The sequence below is a fragment of the Rhincodon typus genome, chromosome 36, assembly GCF_021869965.1.
Source record: "Rhincodon typus isolate 14 chromosome 36, sRhiTyp1.1, whole genome shotgun sequence".
Taxonomy (NCBI): Eukaryota; Metazoa; Chordata; class Chondrichthyes; order Orectolobiformes; family Rhincodontidae; genus Rhincodon; species Rhincodon typus.
The window spans coordinates 1,625,245-1,637,615 of NC_063367.1; the positions used below are offsets into that span (position 1 = coordinate 1,625,245).

At 41.6% G+C, this 12,371-nt stretch overlaps 1 protein-coding gene across 2 annotated transcripts in view; it reads left to right on the forward strand.

Moving 5' to 3' along the window:
- Nucleotides 1-10,811, forward strand: part of LOC109936168 — a 35,511-nt gene extending 24,700 nt beyond the window's left edge. For both annotated transcript variants that reach the window (XM_048617294.1, XM_048617296.1), the window contains exon 5: nucleotides 10,011-10,811. In XM_048617294.1, the coding sequence (XP_048473251.1) occupies nucleotides 10,011-10,564 (554 nt within the window). In that variant the 3' untranslated portion in view covers nucleotides 10,565-10,811. The remainder of the gene's footprint in view (nucleotides 1-10,010) is intronic.
- The last annotated feature ends 1,560 nt before the right edge of the window (nucleotides 10,812-12,371 follow it).

The following is a 12,371-nucleotide window of genomic DNA, read 5'->3' on the forward strand; positions in this document are numbered from 1 at the left end:
GTGGAATGCCCTGCCTGCAAAAATAGTAGACTCGCCCACTTTAAGGGCATTTAAATGGTCATTGGATAAACATATGGATGATAATGGAATAGTTTAGGTTAGATGGGCTTCAGATTGGTTTCACAGGTCGGCACAACATCGAGGGCCGAAGGGCCTGTACTGCGCTGTAATGTTCTATGTTCTATGTTATTAGTGTCCTCCACTGTGAAGACCGATACAAAATACCTGTTCAATGCCTCGGCCGTTTCATCATATCCCATAACTAAATTCCCCTTCTCATGCTCTGAAGGGCCAACGTTTACTTTCGCCACTCTTTTTCGTTTTATATATTTATAGAAACTTTTGCTGTCTGTCTTTATATTCTGTGCTAGTTTTTTCTCATGTTCTATCTTACTTTTCTTTATAGTTCTTTTTGTGGCTTTCTGTTGACCTTTAAAGTTTTCCCAATCTTCTGGTTTCATGCTGTTTTTGGCCACTTTGTATGCCTTCTCTTTCAATTTGATAGCCTCCCTTATTTCTTTAGACACCCATGGCAGATTACCCCTTTTCTTACAGTCCTTCCTTTTCATTGGAATATACTTTTGCTGAGCACTTTGAAAGATTGCTTTGAAAGTCCTCCACTGCTCGTCAACTGTCCCACCATAAAATCTTTGTTTCCAGTCTCCTTTAGCTAAGTCCTCCCTCATTCTATTGTTGTTCCCCTTGTTCAAGCACAGGACCCTTAGATTTTATCTTCACACTCTCCATCTGTATTCCAAATTCAACCATACTGTGATCACTCCTTCCAAGAGGGATCCCTAACTATGAGGTCATTAATTATTCCTGTCTCATTACACAGGACCAGATCTAGGATAGCTTGCTCCCTCGTTGGTTCCATTACATACTGTTCAAGAAAACTATCACGGATACACTCAACGAACTCCTCCTCAAGGCTACCCTGACCGAGCTGGTTTGACCAATCTACATGTAGGTTAAAATCCCCCATGATAATTGCCGTACCATTTTTACAGGCATTAGTTATTTCTTTGTTTATTGCCCGCCCCAATGTGATGTTATTATTTGGTGGCCTATAGACTATGCCTATCAGTGACTTTTTCCTCTTAGAATTTCTAATTTCCACCCAAATGGATTCAACCTCATTCTCCATAGAACCTACATCATCTCTCAGCACCGCCCTGATGGCGTCCTTGAATATCAGAGCTACACCACCTCCCTTACCTTCCTGTCTGTCCTTCCGAATAGTCTGGTACCCTTGGATATTTAACTCCCAGTCGTGACCATCCTGTAACCATGTCTCCGTAATGGCTACCAAATCATATTCGTTCGCGATGATTTATGCCGTTAACTTATCAACCTTGTTACGAATGCTACGAGCATTCAGGTAAAGTGCCTTTATGCTAGCTTTCTTACCGCTGCCCAAATATATTCCTGGCAGCCCCCTGGTCCTCGCTGTCGCCTCTCCCTCTGCTGCTGAAAAATAATATCTCATTAAATTTCCCTCGTTCTGATCTTGCCTTTTAAAGTAGTGTCTCAAGTCACTCTGTTGTGGACTGCCCAATGATTGCTCCCATTCTGGTCATCGGCCTCTTTCCCAGGTCGACACTTCTCTCCGGTTTTTGGAAACTGCACTAAGCACTTACTTAGAATCATAGTTGCAATCACAATTTCAGCTTGCCTGCAGACAACTAGCTTCACCAATCTGGTGAATCCCCTGCATTTCTCCAAGCTCCAATCTCGCGCAACTGCACAAAGCAAATCCTTCCTACTGGTTTTCCAACTTCCACTCTCAGCTGTAGAGTTATACAGCCATATGGCACGGAAACAGATCCTTCGGCCCAACCAGTCCATGTTGACCATTATCCTAAAATAAACTAGTCCCACCTGCCGGCACTTGGCCCATATCCCTCCAAACATTTTTTTGTGAACTAATTTTAAAGTTGTTAACTGTACCCACATCCATCACTTCCTCTGGAAGTTCATTCCACAGACAAACCTCCCTCTGTGTAAAATAGTTGCCCCTTGTGTCTTTTTTAAATCTTTCTCCTCTCACCTGAAAATATGGCCCCTGGGAAAGAAACTTGCCATTCACCTTATCTATACCCCTCATGATTTTATAAACTTCCATAACGTCACCCCTCAATCTTGTACATTCCAGTGAAAACTGTCCCAGCCTCTCCAGCCTTTCCTTAAAAATCAAACTTTCCATTCCTTACAACACCCCTAGTCAAATCTTTTCTGAATCCTCTTCAGCTTAATGAGGTCACCCAGAACTCCAGAATAGGCCTCATCAATGTCCTATACAATATCAACATGACATCCCAACTCCTGTACTCAAAGTCCTCAGCAATGAAGGCAAGCATGATAAATGACTTTTTAACCATCTACATGTGATGCAAACCTCGAAGAATAATGTATCTGAACTCCTTGTTCTCTCTGTTCTACTCACTACCCAAGGTACTACTTTTAATTGTATAATTCTTGCCCTTGTTTGTTTTATCAAATTGCAATACCTTACATTTATGCAAATTAAATTCCATTGGCCACTCCTCAGCCCATTGATCCAGTTGATCAAAATCTTTTTATATTCTTAAATAACCTTCTTCATTGACCAGTATATCACCAATTTTGGTGTCATTCACAAACTTAACTGTTAGTGGTACACTGTTTTATCTGAGCCCTCAAAGCTCCCAGGATGTTTCCAGAACCTTGACCTCAATATTTAACTGCCTACTAACTTGTAGAACTTCTCCCTGAATCACACAGCCTGTGCAGTTCAGTTTCCTCACGTCAACAGTACAGTTAAAAGCAGTACTGTCCGACATGGAGTCTACATCTCTTTCATCCTCTCGTTTCCTGTACTGATTGACTTTCCCAACTGCTTGCAAGTTTTGAACTCCTCTTCATTGACCCCAAACTGTCGTAACTAACCTATTGAAACCTTGCAAGAAGCTCTGCCTTCTTATCAGCCTAAACTGAATGTTTGCCCCTTTATTGGCCTAAAACTCTTGGGACTGAGTGTGCTCTAAATGTTACAGTTCAGATTTTTAGTTTATCTAGTACAAAAGGCCTCATGGTGGCTCAGTGGTTAGCACTGCTGCCTCACAGAACCAGGGACCTGCGTGAGTTCAGTTTCACCCTTGGGCCACTGTCTGTGTGGAGTTTGCCCTGCATTCTTCCCGTGTCTGCGTAGGTTTTCCCTGTATGCTCCAGTACCTTCCCACAAAGATGTGTAGGTTAGGTGGACTGGTCATGGGAAATGTAGGATTACAGGGATGGGATCCTCTTCGGAGGGCTGGTATGCTCTCAATAGGCCAAATGGCCTGCTTCCCACTAGGGATTCTATAAGAGAAAATTGGATACAACAGGAAATGGACTCATCACCTTTTTTCTAGAAAAAAAAAATGAAAGCTTCTGAGATGCAACTACATGTAACAAGTAGGATTAGCAAGATTTAAACAAAAATCATGACTCAACACCAATGGTTTCTTCCTATGTCTTCCCTTTAAACTCTTGGCAGAACATCAAGAATTTTTATATATGTTGCATTATCTTTTCACTGTCAATTAAATGTAGTGACGAGACATCAAAGTTTTCTTTTGAAACATCCTGACCAGCTTGTATTTCTGTTTTTAGTAGGCAGCTAAATATTGAGGTCAAGATTCTGGAAACGTCCTGGGAGTTTTGAGGGCTCAGATATAACAGTGTGCCATTAAAAGTTAAGGTTTACGGATGACATCAAAGTTGGTGGTATCGTGGACAGTGAAAGGTTATTTTTATCTATTTTATAGCATAGGTTTATAACTGCAAACTAGTATTCACATGGCTTCCCCTGCTACATTAATCACACTGCATGATGACAGTGATTTTCAAATAGGTTTCATAACTTGAACAGAGAAGAACATGGGTTTCTTCTTGCTTTTCTCCATTGACAGAGCCACTATTTCACCAGATCCTTTAATTTTTACTTTGGAAAGCATGCATTTCTGATCGACAACCAGCTTCAAATTTATCTTCATCAATCATTTTCTCCGCAACGTGTTTTTTACATTTCAATTGAATAAACATGCGTTGAGGGAGTTTTGCTGTATTTCTCCAAGCCTTTTTTTTGTTAGTTTAGCTGAGTGAGGTGCCTCTGCCTTTGCATCACATTTATTCTCTTCCTTCTGATTCTTCATAATTGGAGATTTTATTTCCATTACTTTTTACAATTTCCTCCAAACATCTGTTCACTCTTTCAATATATAGTTTACTTTCGGGTTGGTTAATTGCTTAGCAACTGTCAGTTCACTTGCCTTTGTTTCAGAGCCAAGTATCAAAGCTTTATCATTTCACATCAGTGTTCTGGAGCAGGCCATTCAGCCCATTGAGTCTGATCTGCTATTCAATGGGATCTTGGCTGATTTAATAATACTCAACTCCACTTTCCTCTGTCATAGAGTCAGAAAGTGATACAGCATAGAAACAGACCTTTCAGTCCAACTCGTCCATGCTGACCAAGTTTCCCAAACTAAATTAGTCCAATTTGCCAGTGTTTGGCCCATATCCCTCTAAACTTTTCCTATTTATGTACTTGCCCAAATGTCTCTTAAATGTGTAACAGTACCTGTGTCTACCACTTTGTCTGATTGTTCATTCCACATATGAACCACCCTCTGTGTGAAAACATTGTCCCTCAGGTACCTTTTAAATCTTTCTCCTCTCATCTTAAAAATATGCCCACTAGTTTTGGACCCACTCACCCTCACCCTAGGGAAAAGATCTTGGCTATTCACCTTAATAGGCAAGGAACCTAAAAAATTTTGGAATGGGAAAAAGCTGAACCACTCCTTTCACCAGTCTGGCAGTGGGTTGAGGCCCTAAACAGTAGTGAGACAAGACAGAATACTGAGGTTAGTACAGAAGTTAAAGGGAGCAGTGGGAGGCTTTCAAAAATGAGATATCAAGACAGTAGGACCAGCATGTTCCTAGTGTGAAAGGCAAGGCTGGCAGGTTAGGGAACACTGGATGATTAGAGATATTGAGGCTTTGATCAAGAAACAGGAGGCATACGTCAGATATGGACAGCTGGAAACAAGTGAATCTCTTGAGGACTACAGGGGATTTGAAGTACACTTATGATGGAAATAAGGAGAGCAAACAGGGGACATGAGATAGCTTTGGCAGATAGGTCAGAAATCACACGACACCAGGTTATGGTCCAACAGGTTTATTTGAAAACACAAGCTTTCGGAGCCTCGCTCCTTCTTCAAGTGTTAGTGAGAGAGGTAGTATCAGACAAAATTTATAAGTAAAAGATCAAAATGTCCCACTACTGATGAGGATGTATTAAACAAACCTAACAGACTCTCTCTCTCTCTCTGTCTCGTGTGTGTGGTTTGTGTGTGTGTTTTTGACCTAAAATGTCACCTCTTCTTTACATTGATAAAGCCTTTAGCTCTCTCAGGACAGTGACTCGAAAGGAATTCGGGGATTTACATATATATATTAATCAGTTAAAGCCTTCTAACTGATTAAAGATTTAACAGCATCTTAGGTTTGTTTAATACATCCTCATCAATAGTGTGACCCTTTGATCTTTTCCTTATAAATTCTGTGTCTGATTCCACCTCTCTCACTAACACCTGAAGGAGAGAGGCTTCAAAAGCTTGTGTTTTCAAATAAACCTGTTCGATCATAACCTGGTGTCGTGTGATTTCTGGCCTTGTTCACCCATTCCAAAACTGGCATGTCCACATTTTGGCAGATAGGGTAAAGGAAAATTCAAAGAGATTCTACAGGTATATTAAGGGCAAAAGAGTAACCAGGGAGAGAATAGGGCCCGTTAAAGATCAACGAGGCCATCTTTGTGCAGAACCACAGGAGATGGGTGAGATCCTAAAGGATATTTCTTGTTAGTATTTACCACAGAGAAAGACATGCAAGCTAGGGAACTCAGGGAAGTAAACAGTGGTATCTTGAAAAAGAGGTGGTGGTTCTGGAAATCTTAAAATGTATATGTAGATTAATTCCCAGCAGCTGATCAAGTGTATACCAGGACCTTGTGGAACACTAGGGAATGTGAGGTGCAGGGCCCATAGCAGAGTTAGTTGTATCATTGGCAGCTACGGATTAAGTACCAGAAGCCTAGAAGATGGCAAAAGTTGTGCCATTACTTAAGAAAGGCTGCAAGGAACAGCCAGAGATCTACATCCCAGTGAGACTGACATTAGTGGTGTGTAAGTTGTTGGAGGGGATTCTGAGATACAGGATCTACATGTATTTGGAAAGGCAAGGACTGGTTATAGATGGTCAGTATGGCTTTGTATGTAGGAAATTGTGTCCTAAGTTTGAGTTTTTTAAAGTGGTGACCAAGAAGATGGATGAAGGCAGAACGATAAACGTTGTCTACACAGACTTTAGTAAGGCCCTCAGCAAGGTTCTGCATGGTAGGCTGGTTAGATCACATGCAATCCAGGAAGAGCTAACTGATTGGATAAAAAATTGGCTTGACGTTAGCAGACAGAGGATGGTGGTAGAGGTTTATTGTTCAGGCTGGAAGCCTGTGAATAACATTGTGTTGCAAGGATTGGTGCTGGTTCCACTGTTGTCATTTATATAAACAACTTGGACTAGAATATAGGAGGCGTGGTTAGTCAGTTTGCAGATTACACCAAAATGGTAATATAGTGGACAATGAAGAAAGTTATCTAAGATGGGATCTTGATTAACTGGGCCAGCGGGCCAAGGAATGACAGATAAATGTGAGGTGTTGCATTTTGAGGACTTATACAGTTAATGGTAGGGTCCTGGGGAGTGTTATTGAACAAAGACGTAGGGACGCAGGTACGTAGTTCTTTGAAAGTGGCATCACAGGTAAACAGGGTGGTGAAGAAAGCAAGAGTGACAAAAGCCTTCATGGGTAAGAACATTGAGCACAGAAGTCGGGACGTCATGTTACAGCTGTACAAGGTCACATGTGGAAAACTATATATAATTCTCTACATCGGGGAAACCAAGCGGAGGCTCGGGGACCGCTTTGCAGAACACCTACGCTCGGTTCGCAATAAACAACTGCACTTCCCATTCCTCAGACGACATGTCCATCCTGGGCCTCCTGCAGTGCCACAACGATGCCACCCGACGGTTGCAGGAACAGCAACTCCTATTCTGCTTGGGAACCCTGCAGCCCAATGGTATCAATGTGGATTTCACAAGCTTCAAAATCTCCCCTTCCCCCTACCGCATCCCAAAACGAGTCCAGCTCGTCTCTGCCTCCCTAACCTGTTCTTCCTCCCACCTATCCCCTCCTCCCACCTCAAGCCGCACCCCCATCTCCTACCTACTAACCTCATCCCGCCCCCTCGACCTGTCCGTCCTCCCTGGACTGACCTATCCCCTCCCTAACTCCCCACCTACACTCACCTTTACTGGCTCCATCCCCGCCTCTTCGATCTGTCTGTTTCCTCTCCACCTATCCTCTCTTCTATCCGCCTTCCCCCTCTCTCCCTATTTATTTCAGAACCCCCTGCCCCTCCCCCATTTCTGATGAAGGGTCTTGGCCCGAAACATCAGCCTTTTCGCTCCTATGATGCTGCTTGGCCTGCTGTGTTCATCCAGCTCTGCACCTTGTTGTCTCAGATTCTCCAGCATCTGCAGTTCCTACTATCTCTGATATAATTCTTGTCACCCTGCTATAAGAAGGATGTTATTAAACTGGGACGATCGCAAAAAGGTTTACAAGCATGTTACTGAGACTGGAGGGTTTCAGTTATAAGGAGGGGCTGGATAGGCTGGGACTATTTTCTGTGGAGGGTAGGAGGCTGAGGAGTGACCTTTATAGAGAATTATTAAATCATGAGGGGCGTATATAAGGTGAATAGCCAAGATCTTTCCCCAGAGTAGGGAAGTCCAAAACCAGGGGGCTTAGGTCTAAAGTAAGAGGGGAGAGATTTAAAAGAAACCCAAGGAGCTATTTTTTCACACAAAGGGTAGTGTGTATATGACCCGAGCTGCCATACAAAGTGGTACCGGCAGGTCCAATTACAACATTGAAAAGACATTTGGGCAGGTACACGGATAGGAAAAGTTTAGGGATATAAGCCAAACGCAGGTAAATGGAACTAGTTTAGTTCATTGGGACATGGTCAGCATGAACAAGGTGGGTTGAAAGGCCCATTTCTGTGCTGTATGACTATGACAGCAGCCTCCCATAAACAGCAACTGAAAATAGCTGGAAAATAATGATTTTTTTTTTAAATGCTGCGGACCAAGGGGGAAGGAGCAGCAAGTGGAATAGTTGGTGAGGATGCCCAGAGCAAAAGTCAAAGGGAATGCTAATAGGGGCAGAAGAGAGATAGTTGTGAATAGCAGAAAATAGGTCAGCTTTACTGAGAGCAAAGCCATACAAAAAGACACAAGGGTGTGTAATCAAATGGAGATCCATGATCATGCTCCAAAGTTGTTGAACTCAATGTTGACTCCTGAAGATTGCAAAGTGCCAAAGCAGAAAATGAGCTGTCTTTCTCTAGCTTGTGTTGGGCTTTGCTGCAACACAGTGCGAGGTTCAGGACAGAAATGTTAGCATCAGAAATATGATGCAAATGCAGACAGAGTGAACGTATTCTCCGAAGTGGTCACCCAGTCTTGCTTTTGGTCTTACCAGTGTAAAGGTGTCCACATTATGAGCAGCAAATACAGTACACTTGTTAGATCTCAGCTGGAGTATTGTGTAGTTATGGGAGCCACGTTATAAGCAAAGATGGGAAGGCATTGGAGAGAGTGCAAACTATTTGCAAAGACTCTAGGAATAAGAAACTTCAGTTTTCAGAACAGATTGAAGAGATTGGAACTGTTCTCTTTGGGGAGAAAAAGGCTGGAGGAGAGGATTCCAGCTCTGGGTGACCATATATGGAGTTTGCATATTCTCCCATGTCTGTGTGGGTTTCCCACCTAGTCCAAGATATGTAGGTTAGGTGGGTTGGCCATGCTAAATTACCCCATGATTCTGGGTGGGATGCACTTCAGACAGTCAGTGCAGACTCGATGGGCTGAATGGTCACTGTCCACACTGAAGGGAATCTATGATTCAATCTCCTGCAGTTCTTGCACCTCACCTGGCTCTCTCAGATATGCCATGTAATATTAGTTCCCATATTTACTTTGGCCTGTGGAGGATTGAAATTTAGATGAACAGTCTTCCCTGATAGAAAGGGTATCAGACAAACACCTGTCCAAAATCTATCCATTCTTGAGAGTTAAAATTATTTTGGAGTTTTAATTGACTTATTTAGGGAAAGTAAATGAACAAATTATGCAGTACCTTTCCTGTCAAAGCACGAGGCGCAAGACTAATTCCTGGATTCTGTGGTCTACGTAGAATCTATTGGTACTCATTTTCCAGAGACATCATATAGAAGTTATAACTGTGTAGGGGACCTCTTAACATGACAGTCAAAGCACAGTGCGCTGGTGGGATATGGGAAACCTTTATTAAATCTCAATCATGTTCCATAATGGCATGTGCGGGCACAGAATTTTTACTCCATACATTTGATAAAGAAGAAAAATAAAATAAAAATGAATGGAATTTGAAATAATTTAATTTTAGTCTGTTTTGTTTTTTGAATTTGGGTCTCTCTCTTTGAGGCACCTTTGACGTCCCTAGAGCAGAGGCTAAAAGTGTAGATGGTATCCTGTTCAAAGTCCTTTTGAACTACAAACTAAAAATACTCATTAGCAAATGCAGAACAAATATAGTTCCGTGATACTCCTTCCTGATATAACTAATCTCATGATGCTGTGACCAGTAAGGGAACTATTACTCAACCAGCTATTGGAAACAATGAATTATTTTTTATAATAAGATTACCAGAATACAATGACAAAGGATAGGTTTTGATTTTTCATTTCAAGTAAATGAGATAACCTGATTTACTGTACAGTATACCTATGTTTCTCTTATACTGAATACTTTGAAACTGGTTATATTTTTAAAAATTTACTGTGGTTTAAAGTGACATTCCATGTTGCAGACATTACTTTGCTGGACAAAGATGAGCTGGATCTGTACGCAGGACAATATTCTGAAATAGAGTCAACATATGTCGATCTCAGCAGAAAGAAGCCAGATAAGGAGCATGAGATAATACGCCCTCAGCAGAGCCTATCAGAGACCCCAAAGTACTGTACGATTAAAAGTCATGGAGAAAATAAACCAGAAATACCCCCAGAACCAAATGCTGAAATGAATTGTTCTCAGCTGGGTTCAACAGCCACACTAAGAAGGAACACTGGACCATTGTTCAAGTTCTCGCACAGATCATGTAACATGCAGACACCTGAAACAAAACATATTGTCTCTATGAATGAGGTTCCGGATGACATACAGCATTTGAACGTGGATGAGGTCTGTGACTGTTTGAATTTACTAAACATGGGAATGTACATTGAGATCTTTCAGTCACAGCAGGTTGATGGCCGATTGCTTTTTGATTTGGACAGAGACATGATGCTCAACACATTTGGGATGAGTAATTTTCACATCGTGAAATTAATACGTTTCCGTGAAGGATGGAGACCAAAGTAACAGAGAATGGTTTCCTCCTTTAGAAATCTTGCAATGAAGTGTACTTTGAAGTGTCAATAATCAGAAAAAATACAGTATTAGTATTATATAACTTTCCACTCGGCATCTTTGGTGAACAAACAAGCAATTATTTGTAAAGTGAAAGAATCTGTAAAATTATTGTAATAATTTTGAAAATGCCACCAACATCTGTATCTCAGCTGAAAGGTTAATTTGAAATGTTAATTAAAGAACTGACTGACTGGAATTTCATGAGGCCACTGTAATTTTTTGCGTGAGTACTGTGGTTGAATACCAATTAATTTCGCTAGAACAAGGTTGCTGATTTATAGCTCTTATGGCAGTAGTGCCCATTTACAAATCCAAAATCCATTTGAGGTGCATACATTTTCTTTGTTCTTCTGCACAAAATTACACAGATGACATCACAGATAATATATAGAGTACCTCCTGATGGTGAGCTATACACAGAGACACAAGAAATGGAAGGGATGCCACAAGAAATGGAAGGGATGCAGCAGGGACCATGGACACTTGGACTTCAATATTGGTGCACACACTTTGTACATGCTGTCTGTGTTGCCAATTCTCAGCCTTTTCTTCCCACCCTGTCACTCAATCTTTCTGTTTCCACACTGACGCGAGTTTCCTAAATACAGAAATACTGCAGAGCAGTTAGCTAGCAATTTACCTATTGCATAGCTTTCATGAACATAAAGACTCAGGACACTATTGATGGAGAGGAAGGGGAGGTAGTTGAACCGAACAAAAGGTCCCAGCTCAAATATAAACGCCGGAGAGCTCGAAACTGCCTGCAGAAACTTCAACTGGAGGGTCTGCTGCAATGACCACCCTCACGCTCACGCTTAGCCTCTAGCACGCTCAGCTTCACCAACCCACACAAACATCACTGCCAAGTACAGGTTAAATGTTGAGGAGGAACAAGTAAAGGGCAGTAGGGGAGAAGAAATAAAGATCAATCAGATAGTTTATTCACTACCTATAAACCTCAACTCCTGTTCAGGAAAAAAGAGAGCATGAGGAGTGGTATAGAATGGAAACAAGGCAAAGCCAGATCAGAACTTGTGACAATACTGTGACCAAAGAGAAGGTCTGAGTGACAGTTGTCCAGGGCTAAGCCAAGATTGGGGAAAAAAAAGGGCCATGACTCCAAGATCCAGAATTCACATGAGCATAAAGGAACACTACGTACAGATTCCTGATGATTAAGGCAGCATACAGAATACTTTTCCAAAGTGAGGCAAAGAATAGAGAGCAGGAAAGCAATGCCAGAACTATAAAAACTAGTTCAGCCGTAGCTATGAGTACTGTGTAGAGTTTTGATACCATATTTTTGGAAGGACGTGACTGCATCAGAAAGGGTACACAGATGCATGGGGATTTTGGTGCAGTATAGAATTTTAATCATGCGGAAAGATTAGAAAGGGTAGGATTTTTTCCCTTAAACACAGGAGGTTGAAGAGCGATTTAATGAGGTATATAAATCTCAGCTATTTGTTATTTGAAGGTAAAGTAATCAGTGGAACGATTAGAAAGGAGTCAAGCAGAAATATTTTCATCTAAAGGTGCCAGAAGTCTGGAACGATGCCTGAGGCTGGCAGAGATATAAACCCTTACCGACGGTGTTAAGAATCAGCAGCAGGCAAGTAAGCTCAGGTTGGATCCCACTTTCTCAGACAGCAAACATTAAGTGAAGTCTTTCTCTTAACTAGGAATTCAAAATGTACCAAATTGCAATTCTGTTGATAGGATTTGATGCTTAGTCTGGACGATTAGTCCACGCTTT